The sequence below is a fragment of the Panthera tigris genome, chromosome C2 (genome assembly GCF_018350195.1).
Source record: "Panthera tigris isolate Pti1 chromosome C2, P.tigris_Pti1_mat1.1, whole genome shotgun sequence".
In the NCBI taxonomy this organism is placed as follows: domain Eukaryota; kingdom Metazoa; phylum Chordata; class Mammalia; order Carnivora; family Felidae; genus Panthera; species Panthera tigris.
Window position 1 is genome coordinate 13,200,335 of NC_056668.1, and position 17,616 is coordinate 13,217,950.

Sequence of the window (17,616 nt, forward strand, 5' to 3'; positions counted from 1 at the left end):
GTTGGTACACTTATTCACTGGGCTGTCTAGAACCACCATGTTATCCTGAAGGAAGAGTTGAGTTCCACATCTCAGTGGGGAACTTGTCGCTCCTTCCTTTTCCCACTGGAAAGTTTGTGTATGGAGTATTGTACCTATTAATTATTAGGTGTGTTTGTCTTCCCAGAATTTATGTATGTATGTATGTATGTATTTCTTAATGTTTATTTTTTGAGAGAGAGCGGGGGAGGGGCAGAGAGAGGGAGACACAGAATCCAAAGCAGGTTCCAGGCTCTGAGCTGTCAACACAGAGTCCGATGTGGGGCTTGTCCCCACGAACCACGACATCATGACCTGGGCTGAAGTCGGTCGCTTAACTGACTGAGCCACCCAGGCACCCCAGAATTTATTTATTAAAATTTTATTCTTGATGTTTATTTTTGAGAGAGAGACAGAGTGGGAATGGGGGAGGGGCAGAGAGAGAGGGGGAGACAGAATTCAAAGCAGGCTCCAGGCTCTGAGCTGTGAGCACAGAGCCTGACGTGGGGTTGGGGCTCAAACCCACGAACCGTGAGACGTGACCTGAGGCAAAGTTGGATGCTTAACCTGCTTAGCCACTCAGGTGCCTCTGTCTTCCAGAATTTAAATCGTATGATAAAGATACCTTGTTGTTGTTATCATTTTAACCCGTAATATTAGTCTTTAGTTGTTTTTGATCGTTCCTTTCTTCTTGGAGAGTTTTATCTCAAGCAGTGGACAAAGAGTTGACACAAGATTCTTACTGTGTGGAAGAGATACAGAGAACCAGGGCAATAGTTGAAGTAAAACTGGAGGTTTCTCTTCCCTCATTTGACCATGTTATGCTATTACCACACAAGTTTTAGATATTAAAGTTATCATTGTATTCTTCTGCTCTTTCTTGACCCTCAGTGAGTTGCTTATCTCCAACAACAGTAAAAATCCGGCCTTATAGTGCGTGGAGGGAAGCTGGCTTTTCAGAGCTTTCTGTTGCAGCATTTATCACTGATGTTCTTGTTGAAAATATCCCCTGCCCTAAAAGTCTAGAATTTTGCTTAGTATTTTGTTTCATTAAAAATGACATGGACACATGATTAAGGAACTGAAGCAGAGAGAACTTGGAATGATGGAAAAGTTGACTTATAAGTCTTGTGAAACCAAATTCCTGACAGAAAGTTGACAAAATGGTAGTTGGTATTTGGCAGGGGTGGGGAAATGCTTTTTTTTACCAGATACAGATTGTAGGTGGTTCTCTGCCATGGAGCACAAGTGAATATACTTTACTTCAGCATTCCAGGTAACGTTTCTATAGATATCTGCACACACTGAAATCTCATTTTAAATATACCTTGATAACATGGTAGGAACAAAGTTGTTACATAAACAATGAACCTTTAATATTATAAATAACGTTTGTTGAGATAATATGCTGAATTTTTTTTTTTTTTTTTTTTTTAGCCCACCTCGCAAGCATACAACTTTAATGAGCTAAAAACAAGCTATGCTATGTTGTCAGGTATATAGAATAAGCAGCTTACCTATTACCAGTTCAAATTTTTGGTAACATTGGTTGATTAATATTCTATTTTGATGGAACAGGAAAAGGGAGAATTTGGTGGTAGTTAGGCTTGTGTTAGGACTAGGCCTTAAAAATATCTTGAAAGGTTAAACTTGGGAGGGGCGGTGTGTGGGTGGCTCAGTAGGTTAAGCGTCTGACTCTTGATCTTGGGTCAGGTCATGATCTCACAGTTCCTGAGATCTCACAGTTCATGAGTTTGAGCCCTACATTGGATCGGGCTCTGCGCTGATGGCATCGAGCCTGGTTAGGATTCTGTCTTTCCTCTCTGCCCCTGGCCCACTGTGTGCAAATGCAGGTGCACGCTCACTTGCGCTCTCTCTCTCTCTCTCTCTCAAAATAAATAAACTTAGAAAAAGAAAGCTTAGATTTGAAGAGACATGTTTGCATTTTTGCTAATACTACATGTAATTAAAAGTGCACTGTCAGCGACTTTTTTTTTTTGAGAACTATTAAGATTTCACAAACAATATTATAATTTATTATATCCTGGTCACCTTCGTCCTGTTAAATATTTTCATGGTTTATTGATTACATTTCATTGCTTTATAGCTAGAGCTCCTTATTGGTGATTGTGAAGGCATAGAAAAATATAGAAACTTTGATATTCCAGTGAAGCACATGGTGCAGGTTAGTAGTGAAGTCAGCAAGAAATCTACTGTAACGCTGGAGTGAAGTTAGGAATTAGAAGCTAAAGGGCACTTGAGTGGCTCAGTCAGCTCAGTGGCTCAGGTCATGATCTTATGGTTTGTGAGTTCAAGCCTGCATTGGGCTCTGTGCTGACAGTGTGGAGCCTGCTTGGGATTCTCTGTCTTCCTCTCTCTGCTGCTTCTGCACTCTCTCTCTCTCTCTCTCCCCCTCCCTCAAAATAAATTATTCCAAAAAAAAAAAAAAAAAGGTTAGATGCCATGGTTTTTTGTTTTTGAAAAAGAGCGAGCATGTGTGGGGGAGGAGCAGAGGGAAAGGGGGAGAGAGAATCTTAAGTAGCCTCCATGAGATCATGACCTGTGTCGAAATCAAGAACCCAGATGCTTAACTGACTGAGCCATCCAGGCACCCCCACGCTAAGGTTGTGATGGAGTTGGGCATCAGGGCTGGGGAGATGGCAGGGCTCAGTGAAAAGTAGAGAGCCATACAAGTTCCGCTCGGAGTTATCATTTGTTGGATATCATTGTTTGTTATCATTGTTTGGATAATTGGTGAATTTGGTATAAATCCACGTGGGTCAGTAATCCTAGTTGGAAGAAACTATAGAACAATGGCATGCCTTGCTTATTTGCCACCAAAGCACAATTTTTCTTTCTTTCTTTTTAATATAGACTTTTTCTGCAACAGAATTACTTCATGCAGAAGTAATCATGAGATTGGCCAAAAAAAGAAACTTGAACTTTATGCCAGTTGCAAATAAATGTTATAGTGGAAAAAAGGAGTTAATATTTTTAAATTGCATCAGCACTTTTTTTGGGAAAAAGTAGAAAAACTTACCTATTTACTGGTCTGTCATAATATTGACTTTCTATTATATTCCAGTTTCCTTTCAAGCCTTATTTCTGCATATTTGCCAATGACTGTCAAGGTGATCTTCACATATTTGTGTTCAGTAAACAGTTATAGCCAGATTCATCAATCTTACCTTCACCCATAATTGAATGAAGAACACTTTTTATTGGTTTTAATTACGAAAAGTTGTACATAAAGCAACACACATACACTAGTTAGGGAGTCTTAAACATAAGTCACTTTTGGTACAAATTTAGAAAAAAACCCACTTCACAATACATTCTAGAAATCACAGTAGTACCCATGTCTTTTTTCAGCATTGATTGTAATGACTTTGAAATGTCTCCTCAGTCAAAAAATTTTTTTCACTAAAATATTTCCACCAAAAAATTCAGTATAGATTTCTATTAAACATTCTTCAAATTAGGTGTAAATGTCTGCTTCCTTATATTTTGTTGCATAATAATGACCCCTCCATGATTTTTGTTCATGGATCTTCAAGCTTTATGTTCCATTATACCTTTGTTCAGGGCCTATCCTGGCTATTAGTAAATATTTATACCAGAAAAAAGGATTTCAAGAAAGAAGAATTGCACTCAGCTATCTTATTTTGAATGTAACTCTTTAATCTTTAAACACACACTCATATATAGGAACCACAGGATTGGAGAAACAAACTGAGCCTGAGCATAAGCTATACGAAATTTCTTTGTAGTGACTCTCCAAATGTGAATTCACAGTTGTGGTGAATCTGCATGTTTTGGGCACTGACCACATAACTGGAGGGTTTCCTAATGAATTTCCACTAAGAATAGATTGCTTATTAAAAGAAATATAATAAAAATGTACAGATTTGATGCTTCTATATTGTTAAAACTCAACAGTAACCACAGCAGTAGATTTAAACTTAAGCATCTCAGTCAACAACTTATTTTAGGGGAAGAAATATTCTGTCCCTGATGTTATGTAGAATTGCCAGTGTTTAGTAATGGTAAAATGATTTCAGTCAGTTTTTGTATTTAGAGGCTTTAGAGACAATTCACCCACTATTGGTTGCCTTGTATTGGTTTCTCCCATTGTCCTGCTGTTACCTGAAAGACCAATAGTTGACCACCTCTATATAAAGTCTTCCTCTGCAAAATTTTTAATATATCTTTTTTCATTTTATCATGAGTATTCCACTTTATTTCCTCCTTTTGTCAGAGCTGAGTTTTAGCTGAAGTGGAATTCTAAGACCCTGCTGAAAGAAAGTCTATAATAGGAAAATTTACAGCAATATACCTTTTAAGCCTTGAGGAAACATAAAATACTCTCTAAACTTTAATGGCCATGTATCACCTCGTTCACCTTAATTAAGAGGTGCTGAATGGTAAATCACTTTGGAAAGGACAGCCAACTTTGGGGTTCATTGGAGATATGTTTGAATCTTAATAAAGGCCTTTATTATTGTTTAATGTCAAGAATAGGCATGGGGTGCCTGGGTGACTCAGTTAAGTGTCTGACTTCAGCTCAGGTCATGAGTTCGAGCCCCGTGTCTGTGCTGATAGCTCAGAGCCTGGAGCCTGCTTCGAATCTGTGTCTCCTTCTCTTTCTGCTTGGCCCCCTCCCCCCAATTAATAAACATTTAAAAAATTTTTTAAAATAGGCAAACTCATAGAGATAGTAGATTAAAATTTGTTGGTGGTGGGGAGGAATGAATATGGAGTTTTTTGGAGGGGATTAAAGTACTCTAAAACAAAATAGTGCTAATGGTTGCCCAACTCTGGAATATAGTAAAAACCACTGAATACTTTAAAGGAGTGAGCTTTATAGTATATGAATCATATCTCAGACCTGTTTTAAAAAATAGAAAGATGTTAGTTTTTAACCCATTTTCATTGTTTTGTTGCTTGATCTGATTTTTTCTCAATTGAAAACAATATTTTTTAGCTACTGAGTGCCTCTGTAAATTATGTTGTTGATCTTGAATCCTAAGTTTGTTTTATAAGATATGTTTAGTTTTTACATGCTCTTTTAAGAAGTTATCCAGTGGGAACAGTTCACAGGAAGGACAGGAAATGATTCCTGCATTTGCCCATTAACTACCAGCCAGATGTCAGCTAATGGGTTAGGAGTTGTATATGGGTATCTTTGCATTCTTTCCATTTTAAAGGTAAGGAAACTGAAGAGATGGTGTGAATTGACCACGGTCACACCGTATAGAATGGCAATTCTGAGATTTGACCGAGTACTGAAGTACCCATCTGAGCTCAGCCCATAGTCCCACCTGGCTACTCTGAAGGCTTTTGAGCAGCTAATTTTTGTCTACTGGAGTGTTTATGAGGGGAGAGGGCTCGCTAAACAGCTTTTGTACATTTGAAGCATGGTAGTGAGTGTACTATAATGTATACTTTTGGAAGGATTTGTAAAAATTTAAGAATAATGAAGTTTGGTAAGTTTTTAAGTCATCCATAGATGATCCATGTTTAAAATTTAAGATATGCTTTTAGACATGTATGTTTCTTTTACTAATTTATAATCACTATTTAAATTTTAAATTGGTTTGGGGATTTTATAAATGCTAACATTTTTAATTTTTAATTTTAGTCCCATGCTTGTGCATAAATCTAGTCATGACAACTTTGTGGAAATAACTGATTATAAATAAATAAAATATATAAAGTATGGGTAATTTTTATTTTTTCTTCTAATCAAATGATTTTATATCCAGGAACCAAGTTTTATTTCTTCTATTGAAGTCTAGGAGGAAATACTTAATTCACAAAAATGTTTTCTGGCCAATTTTGGGAGGGAAGACATAAAGTTCACTAGTGAGGCACAGTAAAAGTAATTTTGAAATCTGGCATTGGTGCTAGTAAAATAGAGCAGTGCCATGGATAAAATATTTGCCATTTCCCAAAATTGCCACCTGGCTGTTTCTTGGTCAAGTGAAAAGGAAGAAGTGGAGGATTGATTGCAGTTCAGTGAACCAAAATGTAGGTAAGGACTAAAAAAAAATGACCGGTTGTCCTAAGCTGGAACTGAATGGGTTAAAAGCCCTGCTAAAGAGAGGCAGCTTTGGTTGTAAAGTGAAAAGTTTGAGTGGCTGGTTGGCTGGCTGGCCAGCCGACCAACTTAAAACTTAAAAGTTTGAGTGAAAGGTGGACCCTTGGAAATTGTAGGAGAGTTAGTCTTAAACGAAGAATAATAAATTAGGGCATATTGTATAGAATAAGTTGTCAGAAATTAACTGCTTAGAAAATCTGTTCTGCCAGCAGGAAATATTAACAAATAGGGGCGGGTGATAGAATTAAAAAGTGGGGAATAAAACATATGAAGCTTAAACTGTTTGCTATATGCTGTTTTCTTAATTCACTTAGAAATATAAGTAGTTAAATCAAAAGTGGTTTTGTATTTAATGTTAACAGTTTTCATTTGCACTTACATGTGTATTTTGTAGTGCATTTCTCTAAATTCTGGAACTAGGAGAAAAGCTGGAGTGTTTGTAGGAGGATGTAGGATGTAGTAAGATAAAGCAATGTAGGAAAAGTATGAAAATTTTTTTTAACTTGAGAATACTTTGTGCAGCATTGTTACTTGTAAAAATATCTGGATAGGAATCATGAGAAATCTGAAGAGTGAATTTTATAGAGAAATCAGTGGAACTATTTTGTAGTGTTTAAGTCAAATGAAAGACTGCTCAGTAGGAACAGGGAGACAGTAGTTTCTTTTTCCTGACTCTTTGTTTTAAAAAGCCTTGTAGGGGCGCCTGGGTGGCTCAGTCGGTTGGTTAAGTGTCCGACTTTGGCTCAGGTCATGATCTCACTGGTTCATGAGTTCAAGCCCCGCGTTGGGCTCTTTGCTGACAGCTCAGAGCCTGGAGCCTGCTTTGGATTGTGTCTCCCTCTTGCTGTCTACCCCTCCCCTACTTGCGGTCTGTCTGTCCGTCTGTCTCTCTCTCTCTCAAAAATAAATAAAACATTAAAAAAAAAAAATAAAGCCTTGTAAGTTTGCTCCATCTTAAGAATATTTCATATTAATGCCAGACTGTCTTGTCTGTATACTTTCCTCTAAGGAAGTGGAAAATTGGTTAATCATTTGGGTTTCAAAGGACTTTTGACTTTATAGAAAGTAAATACAATTTGCTTGGCAGTGAAGTGTATGTCAGTAATTAAAGAGATACTTTCTTTAATGTTTGTTTATTTTTGAGAGAGACAGAGACAGAATGGGAGTGGGTTGGTGCAGAGAGAGACACAATGTGAAGCAGGCTCCAGGCTCCGAGCTGTCAGCACAGAGCCTGACGCGGGGCTCGAACTCACGAGCTGTGAGATCATGACCTGAGCGAAGTTGGACACTCAACCGACTGAGCCACCAAGGTACCCCAAAGGGATACTTTGTTTAATGCACAAAGGTCAACAAAATCTATATTAAAGACAGTGATTTCTTAAATTTGGGTTTTGTATCCACAAGGTATCCGTTATTATAAAGATTTAAAGGAACAAATTTAAAATTTATTTTTAAATATTTTAATAATTTTGAAAAATTTTATTAAAGATTTACAAGCCATTGACTTGAATATAAGTGTTAATTTCAAAGACAAGGTTTAAGCAATGAATAAGCTGTATCTGATAATGATGGTTCTATTTATTTACTTATATTTATAATCAAAAGTTGAGAAACTTTGTTTCATACAAAGTTTTTCATTTTTAAGTCAGTGGGTTTGAGTATTTCAATTTTAATATTAATACAAGTATATAAGTTTAGGAAATAAAAGAAAATATCCCACTGAATACCATTAATATTTTTTCTAATTTTCAAATCATGGAAGATTTGAGTGCAAATGATTATTGTTTTAGATAAACTTCTAGAAGTGGAATTCTTAGTTTAAAAGATACTGACATTTTTTAGTTCTTGGTACATAGGTTTAAATTTCCTTCTGGAATTAAAGCTCACCAATTAGGTCTCATCAGCAGAGGGCAGTGCCTGCTTTGCTTGATGCTGATCTACCTTTGTGCCAGTTAGATAATTGAAGAATTGTGTCTCTTTGTTTTAGTTTGTACTTCTTTGATTATTGGTAAGGTTGAACTTTTTTTCTGTATTTATTAATCAGCTATTGGGGTTTTCTTTGTTAATTGAGTTACTTTCCTGTACATATTTTTCAATTTCACCATCTTGTACGTGTTCTGCTTTCAGGTAGAATGGCATAGTTGGCAGAATGGCATTGTTTAATGTGTGGTTGTTTTGCAACCCTCTGTACCTCCCAACTCCTCCCCCATCATGTTGAATTGCCCAGTATTTTTTTTTTTTAAGTTTATTTATTTGCTTTTGAGAGAGAGAGCAGGAGAGGGGGAGAGAGAGAATCCCAAGTGAGCTCCACATTGTCAGCACGGAGCCTGATATGGGGCTCAGACCCACAAACTGTGAGATCATGACCTGAGCCAAAACCAAGAGTCAGATAATTAATCCACTGAGCCACCCAAGCGCCCCTGAATTACCCAGTATTACGAAATTATTAGTTCCAACAAACATTTGGTAAAGTGTATATAAAGGCATAAAGTGAAATGCCAAGTGAAAAGGAACTGTAAACTATCCCTTTCCTAATTGTTCCAGCAGTAAGAATTTTTTTTACAGAGTTATCTTCAGGCTGTAATTAGATAGACAAAGCATCTTTGCAGAAAAGAGGATTTTAAAGTTTTTTTTTTTTCTCCTAATTATCTTCTGTTAGGAAATTTGATGTGTACTTCTGTAAAGTGTTTCTATGTTACTAATAAACATTCAAGTTATGTTGGAGTTCACTTGATTTGGTTGAAGCTCGTGTGTGTCTGATACATTGAGTCGAATGAAGAGGAAGAAAGACTAGAATTAAATGCTTTGATATCTGCATCAGGAGGAAGATTTGAATACTAGCCTGTAACTGTAAGTGTACGTGTTTCCTTTTGAAAGCATTCATATTTTTCTTTAAAGTTTGTAGTTAAGTGTTAATAACAGGAGCTTAAGGCAAAATTTGTCATCTTGGAGGTGATAATAGGAAGGAAGGAATACTACATGTATAATCGATATAATTCATTATAAAATAAATAAATGTTAGGAAAGCAAGTATTTTAAAGTTTAGGGGAGACAAGGTAGTGGTAAGTATGCCATTGAATGATTCCTAAGGAAAACATTGAGGGATTTAAGGTTAGAAGAATTACTTAGACTAGAATGATCTTCTGATTCTTTTACTGCTTTGACAGATCTTTTTAAAAAAATAGGAAAAGGCATATTCCAGAAATTGTAGACTCAATGCCAGTAACTTTCATCTGTGATGGTTGTTAGTTTGTTTTATGAACAACTAGAAATTTCTAGTCTAGGAGTCAGAACAGATTCACTAACAATTCAGAGCAGAATACATTAATCTTTTTTCTTTTGTGAAGTGTGTTTTGTGTAGTGAGGACTGTAAACCAAATATTTCAGAAAGATATTTGTCATGATTTCATTATGAATAAATTAGAAAAATATAGACAGGATGGAGTGTTGTTAAATGAATTTTAGCTGACTGGCAGTGTCCAGGGAATATCAGGGTCATCCCACAAGTAGGTCCTGTTCTTATTTTTAAAAACATTGAGTTGGAGGAAGGCATATAAAGCACGTTAATGAAATTTACGAGCTGATTGGAGTAGCTACTACATGAAGTGGCAGAAAATTATTTCCAGATGGCCTGAGTAGATTGAAAGGACTGTCCAAAACCAACATAAAGTCAACATGAAGATCTAGTTTTGAGAGAGATTCCATTGGAAACAGTTTGAGGGTTTTGGTTGATTATAGATGTGAGTTAATGGATTAAGCACTGCTGTTTTGGAGATCATAAATAAGCCCCCCCCCTTTAGAATCCTGGAACCTGTTAATATGTTGCCTTACAAGAGACTTTGAAGATTTGATTAGGTTAAGAACCCATTAGGATGGGTGAATTATCCTGAATTATCTAGATGAGCCCAATGTAATCCCAAGGGTCCTTACACAAAAGAGGGAGGAGAATCAGAAAGTGATGTGACAACAAACACAGAGGTCAGGGAGGATGGAAGATGCCACCCCGTTGTCTTTGAAGATGGAGGAGGAGACCGTAAGCCAAAGGAGTCTACGTAGGCACCCTGTAGAAGCTGGAAAAGCCAAGGAATAGATTCTGCCCGAGAGCCTCCAGAAGGAATGTAGCCCTGCTATCACCTCAATTCAGACTAGAGATTCTGACCTCCAAAACTGCAAGAGGCATTTGTGTTGCTTTTATGCTACTAAGTTTGTGGTAATGTGTTTTTGCAGAAATAGGAAACTAAGAAAATACACTAGATTCCATTAACACAGTAATATATCTGGACGATGTCCATTTGGTGGTATCATACTTAAAAGAAATTAGCCAGGGGGCGCCTGGGTGGCTCAGTCGGTTAAGCATCCAACTCTTGATTGCAGCTCAGGTCATGACCCCAGGGTCGTGAGACCTCGCTGAACCTGCTTGGGATTCTCTTCTTCCTCTCTCTCGGCCCCTCCCCTGTGTGCTTGCTCGCTCGCTCGCTCTTGCTTGCCCTCAAAATAAATATTTAAAAAAAAAAAAAAAGAGCCAGAATAGATCAAGAAATACCATTTAATAGTTGAAGAAGATAGGTGGAAGGGAAGTCGGTTTAGTTATCTTCGAATAGTTTATCATGAGAGAGATAAATATTGTGCAGAATTGGAACAGGAGAGGGAAGGTATCAGAAGGGAGATTCAGGGTTAGTTCACAGGAGGCTTTTGTAACCACTGGAGCTGATTAGTTATGAGTTATTAAGCCTTATGTCACTAGGCGGGAGCTGCAGACGTACTATAAAAGTGGTTCTAAGTTCGGTGTGAGTACTGGATTAGATACTAAGGTGCTATACAGCTTTAAGAGTCTTTGATACTACTGTACTGTCACTACAGAGAAGTTTTCTCTAAATGCAATCGTAGATGCAAAGATTCTCAGACATTGTATAGCTTTATTTAGTGAGCTACTTATGTGTCAGTTACTAGGTTGAGATGTCTGTATGTTATCTCATTTAATCCTAACAGCCTTATAAGATGTAATGTATACTATTAATCCCCCTTTTCATGTTTAAAAATCCTTGAAGTTTAAAGAAGTTAACTAAATTTGTCAAAGTTTATACTGTTAGTGAATAGCAGAATATCTTGTTACTTTGACTACCTCAAACTGAATTCTACAGGTGTCACAGGCCAAATATTCTTATTCTTTACCTTCTCCTGAAACTATTCTTTATTGAAATAAGAGTTTTTGATGAATGATTCTTAATAATTTGTAGACTACTTTATCAGGCATGTTACAAGACTATATTCACATTTATATTTTTTATAGTCATTTAGCTAGTGACAGGGCAAAAAGCCAAACTCAGTCTGTTGTTGGCACGTATTTTTTTCCGACTGATGCCTTCCAAGGGGGTCTTGTACATTTATTGGCCTACTGCTTCTGCTATTTTATATTAGAGAATTGCATGGTTTCCTCTGGCTGCTTTGACATAGTTGTTTTCATTGACAGATTACATTAATTGTGAATATAGGCTGTAATAGTAGGGAGAGTGCTGCTCCTAGTAATATTTATTGAGCACCTGCCCTGTTGCAGGTGATAACACTAGTCATTCCATGTGCAAGAACTAATTCAGTTCTCACTGAAACCTCTGAAGTAGATAACCACCATGTCGTTTTTACATAGGAGGACGCTGCGCCCTACAGAGGTTACGTAATCTGCCCAGAATTGTGTTACATGGCTGGACCCAGAATCAAAACCAGGTCTTTCTGACTCTTTCCAGAATACCACAACGTCTGATTTTTTTCTTTTTCGCTAGTAGTTTGTTGGAGTTGTACTGAATTTTATGGTTCTCAGCCTTTTATATACAGCCAATAGATTTTTTTTCTTGAGGCTTGTAGGCTGAGACTGGATGTTGGTCAGAAATAACTAGAGCCTGAATTATCTCTACCCTTGTTTCTACTCTGAATATACTGCATATTCTAAACTTGATTGAAAAATATGAAATTTTTTTTCTAACTTGATGATGCTGTTTTCCTGCAGTTTGTAAGAAATGTGTTCGTGGTTTAAGGAATCTGTTTATTATTGAAAGGTTACAGCAGTTAGTTTGGGCTTTATTTTCCTCATTTGAAAACAAAATAATTTTTCTCTGAGTCCTTGCCTTTCACATTTTTTGACTGTCACTCCCATGGTAAGACTTGAAATTTTACGTAGAGTCAGGTGTTTGGGCACACACAAAACTAAGAAGTTTCACCAAATAGTACCTACCTTTGCTGTGTACAATGCTATTGTATTTTTTACTCTGTTCCACTAAAAAAGTTATGTCACATCCATTGTTTATATTTCTGTTCTAATGTACTTCAACCCACAGTTTGAAAAACACTACTTTGGATTATCTCCAGGATTCTTTTCTCCTTTCAACCAAATTATATGTGGTGGTAATAATAGGTAACATCTATTTGTATTTACTTTGTGCTAGGTGCTGCATTAAGTGCTTTTTAAATGTGTTGTTTGTGTTAAACTTCTCTAAATGTAGAGGCTATTATTTTCATTTTACAGATGAAGGAACAACTTCTTATAGCAAGTGGTGGAGCCAGGATTTCCCAGACAGTTGATTATTGATCTTATGTTCTGATCATTACTTAAACAGAAATTTATTGTTTTTAAAAATTCATTCAGTAAGTATAATCTGAGTCTTAGGTCAGCACAAGTTTGTGTACTTCTGAGAGATTCCTCAGCCAACATTCAGTTAACTCTTTCTTTTCTAAGATTATTCAATTTCAGCTTCGCTCTAGATCCAGTTAAGGACAGTACATTGCCTCTTATTGCTTGTCTGGGCACATCCCTTTATCTCTAGGTCACTTTTTTTTTGTTACTAAAAAATTTTTGAGTCCAACTCCTCATAACAATTATATTTTTGTCTACTTTCTCATTTGGGTCTCCATGCATGCATGTGTGTATATGTATATTTTTTTAGTCATACAGTGTTTATCATCTTTAATATCTGTGTATTGTTCATTCCACTGGGGTAATGTATTATAGTATTAATTAAATAATTTGCTTATTCTTAGGTAGTTATTGGAAAGAACTTGAGCTTCGGGCAGTGGTAGACCACAGACTGAATTTACCACTTAATTAGCTTTATGACTTCTAGCTATTCTTGAACTTTTGTGCCTCAGTGTTCTCCTCTGTAAAATGGAACTACAATATTTAACTATCATAAAGGCTATTGGTGTTTCTATTTAAATACATAGTGCCAGTGTTCATAGTTACAGTAAAGTCTATCAATTTCAGCATAATTTCTGAGTCTCTTTTTCCAATGAAGGCATTGATCTGGATACTAGGGACCTTTTTGCTTTGCAAAAGTAGAGACTGAAGGGGTGTCTGGGTGGCTCAGTTGGTTAAGTGTCCAACTTCAGCTCAGGTCATGATCTCACAGTTGTGAGTTCAAGCCTCACATTAGTCTGTTTGCTGTCAACAGACTTTGCCTCAGATCCTCTGTGCCCCTCTCTTTCTGCCCCTCCCCTCCTTACGCTCTGTCTCAAAAAAAAAAAAAAAAAAAAAGGTAGACTGATGGATAAATTTGTGCTTTGAAGAAGTCAATAAAATATTGCTAACATTCACTGAGCATTTAAAAGGTAATTTTTAAACCTCCAGTTTTGAAACTTCTATATCTGCCTGTAGTGTTTTTCTTCATAAATTATATAAATACAATTGTACAGCTTTAAGGTTTAAGAAAGGCATTTGTAAAGGAAAGAGCATCTAAAAAGAAACTTAAATGTTATAGAAGGATTACAGTGCTCACAAATAAGAGATACTTAAGGGTGGTCATCTGTAAAGCACTGAAACAGGGCTCTGCCTCCTCTGTGTATGAGACACTTAATTTGCTATTTCTGAGCTCTCAGAGATTCATTACATTAGTGAAAAATGATCCAAAACTGCATTTCTGCCTCCTCACCTGCCACTTTACCAGTTGGACTTCGAAATCACTTTCAGAAACATATCTGTTCAGCCACCTCATAGTCAAACTGAACAAGGTTTGGTTTGTACCTCTTAATACCAGTTGACCTTGCCAAATGCCTTTAATTTTTGGCGTTTGTCCTGGTGTTCATTTTTGCAACCCCTTTCTTTGTACCACACAGGAATTTTTGGTATACCTTAGCTTATATGTTCTTGGTTGTCTTCTTAACTACACATTTCTCCTCACCCATACTCATGGCTTTGATTCTATGACTTTCCAGTTTCTAGCCTGGATCTTTTGTGTTCCAGATCCGTATTCTCATGTCTGCCTGAATTTCAGTAGGCATCCGGAATTTAAATTCAATGTGTTTCATCATTACTCCTGAGTCAAAACAATGCATATAGACAGGCATAAATGCGTGTTTGATATTTTGTCTGTGTTCCCCATCATACTTAATGATGTGGTATGTATTTAATCAATAAGCACCATTTTATTAAGGGTATGAGTATGCTATTGGGAATTGTGAGCTATGAAATCTATAAATTTTAGTTCACACCCATTCCCTGGGCATCATCCAAAACAGATGTAACCCTTTTGAGTATCATCTCAAAACAGGTATAAGAGAATCTGTTAGTTGTTAATGTGAAACTAGATGAATTTATGTACCACTAAACTTAAATCTTCCTTATACATAGTAGTTCACAAATGTTGGTTCCCTCTTCCCAAGTCATCTTTTCTTCCTGAAATGTATTAACATAATACCTTTTTCACTGTCTCTTAGATAATGGATAGCACTTGAGGTTCTCTTGCTGGTCTTTTGCTTGAATGGTTATACTACTTTATGATATAGTATTTTAATTTTTTTTAACAAGTTATAATTTAAATATAGATTATGGAGCATTTTATCAAAAGGTACACTGATCTGTCTTGTGTGCTCTGTTGGCTGAGTTTTTTTCTATGGCAAGTTGCTTACTGCTGAAATAAGAAGTGCTATTCAGTACATTAAATGAATATTAGCTTTGGCTCAGGCTTCATGAAAATATGATTCTACAAGCTTTTAATTACCAGAGAAGTAGTTTTCACTGTTGTTCTTTCTTAAGATCCATATATAAACTTTTTTGCGTTCCTTTTCTTTGCTTTAAGGTACAGAGAAGGAAATAGGACAACAGTAATAATAAATTGTCTTAATTCTTCAAAGTTTTTTAACTCATAAATGGTCAGAATATATCCTTTATAAATGCATGCTATATATTTCATTTTAAAAATTTTTAGAATTTTACATTCACGTTTTTAGAACTTTTTTTAATGTTTTATTTTTGAGAGATGGGTGTGCAAGTGGGGGAGGGGCAGAAAAAGATGGAGATTGAGGATCTGAAGCGGCTCTGGGCTGACAGCCTAGAGCCCAGTGCAGGGCTGAGATCATGACCTGACCCAGAGTCAGACACTTAACAGACTGAACCACCCAGGTGCCCTACGTTTTTAGAATTTGCATTTAAGTTGTCCTACTTTACATTATCTTTTATTTTTTTTTTAATTTCTCATTAGTTTATATAATCTCAAAGATTACTGTCTCCTTTCTAATTGTTTTCTGTTAGCATTGTTCTCAAGGATAATTTTTATTACATTGGTAAATAATAAAGAATCATGACCTTATTTAGAGAACCACTTTTTTGAAAACAAAATTCCTTTCTTAATGTCTTTGCATTTCTCCTATTTTCTGTATCTTAATACTGCTTATGGAAAAATTCTTTCTCTGCTTAAACCAGAGTTTTAAGTCTTAAGTCTGGTTCTTGTATTGATTGTATCTGTCATTCCATACCTTTTCTAATATTACTGTTACCTGTAGTCCCTTTGTGTCTGTAGTTTTGAAAAGCTGTGAAAATTCTCTGAATTTTTAGGATACCCTACCAGGTAGGACTGTTTACCGTATGAAGAGAGACTTTGTCCTTTAGGTTAGCTTCTTAGTGGTCTAGTAAAGGTCTGTGTCTTTAGAGATTCCATATTTGAAATATCAACATTATTTAGATGAAAATGGAAGGAAATATGATTCATATAAATCCCTGAAACTTACTTCAAAATATGTTTTTAGAAGTCCTAAGTGAGTGTTTTGCCCATGATTAAACAAACAAACAAACAAACAGACAAACAAAGCAGAAGAAGAATTTAAGAAGCTAGATATAAGCTTCTTCGTGTCAGGGTTTTGTCTTTATAACCCTCTGTGGGCTCTCATTATGTCTTGGTTCGATTTAAACTTTGGGGGGAAGGAGTATACATGGGTGGTTAAATCTCATGGGGAGCACCTGAATGTTGGATTTACTGTCATGGGATTTGTTCAGTATGGTGCCATTTATGGTGCCATTCCTGACTAATCCAAGAAATTGTGAATTCCAGGATTTTAAATGTCTTCCTGATTTAATGAATCTTTCTCCAAAGGAACCTTAGAATTATTTAAAGTTCTCTAAAATCTCAGTAAGGTTTGCATTAAATATTGAGTCAGACTATAGCTTTCAGTCCAGGAACATGGTATGTTTCTGTTCAAATCATTTTTGAGTTCTTCAGCAAAACTTTGTAATTATTTTAGTTACAGATTTTGTAAATTTCTTCATGTTTTTTTTTTTTTCTTCTTTGCTAATGTTTAATATTGTTTCCCCACTGTATTTTCTTAGTGGTGATGCAGGTTATATAGAAAAGTGCTTGGATTTTCTTTACTAGCTAAAATCTTAAACTTAGTTTCAAAAGTTTGTTATTCTTTTAGTTAATAAATTACAGTGTCTTTGTAGAACTGGGAATTGACTTCTAACTTTACCTTTAATTTTTAAATTATTATTTTTTTTTTTAAGCTCTTTTCACTTATGGATATGAAACCTCCCATCTCTCGAGCCAAGATGATTCTTATCACTAAAGCTGCTATTAAAGCTATTAAGGTAAGAATAAAATATATTTAATTTGAAAAATGTTTTTGGAAATTTTGAAAATATTGTTAAACATGAGAATTCAACCTGTTAGTTTAGGCCTGAATCAGAGAGCAGTAACTAGCTTTTGCTGAAGGTGTATGATAATAAAGTACAGTGTATTTGCGTTGTAACATATTATTTCAAAACCTGCTTTTTTCCTTTTGTTCTATAGTATCTCCCCTTTATATTGTTTCAAGCTTTGTTGAGGTATAATTGACAAATAAAATCGAATATATTTAAGAATAGAATTGAACAGAACAGAACATGATGGTTTGGGGCTCCTGGGTGGCTCAGTTGGTTCAGCACTTGACTCTTGATTTTGGCTTGGGTCATGATCTCACATTTGTGAGATCGAGCCCTGCGTCAGGCTCTGCACTGAGTGATTTTTTTGGGATTCTCTCTCTTTCTCTCAAAATTGTTTAACATTAAAAAGAAAAGAGGAACATGATAGTTTGATACATACATACATTATGAAATGGTTAACACAGTCAAGCTAATTAGCACGTCCGTTGCCTCACATAGTTGCCTGTGTATGTGTGTGTGAGAGAGAGAGAGAGACTGACTCAGAAAGTTGAATTAACTGAAATGGAGAGTAGAATCAAAGGTGTTTCTGTTATTTTATTAC

The 17,616-nt window shown here is 35.9% G+C and overlaps 1 protein-coding gene across 6 annotated transcripts in view; it reads left to right on the forward strand.

Moving 5' to 3' along the window:
- The window catches only part of SCAF4 (SR-related CTD associated factor 4), a 59,940-nt gene that overhangs the window by 5,870 nt on the left and 36,454 nt on the right, over positions 1-17,616 (forward strand). For 3 of the 6 annotated variants that reach the window (XM_042957073.1, XM_042957078.1, XM_042957074.1), the window contains exon 2: positions 16,878-16,961. In XM_042957073.1, the coding sequence (XP_042813007.1) occupies positions 16,878-16,961 (84 nt within the window). Of the gene's footprint in view, positions 1-8,783; positions 8,969-10,626; positions 12,755-16,877; positions 16,962-17,616 lie in introns of those variants that run through there. The other 3 variants (XM_042957076.1, XM_042957075.1, XM_042957077.1) reach the window with 3 other exon arrangements.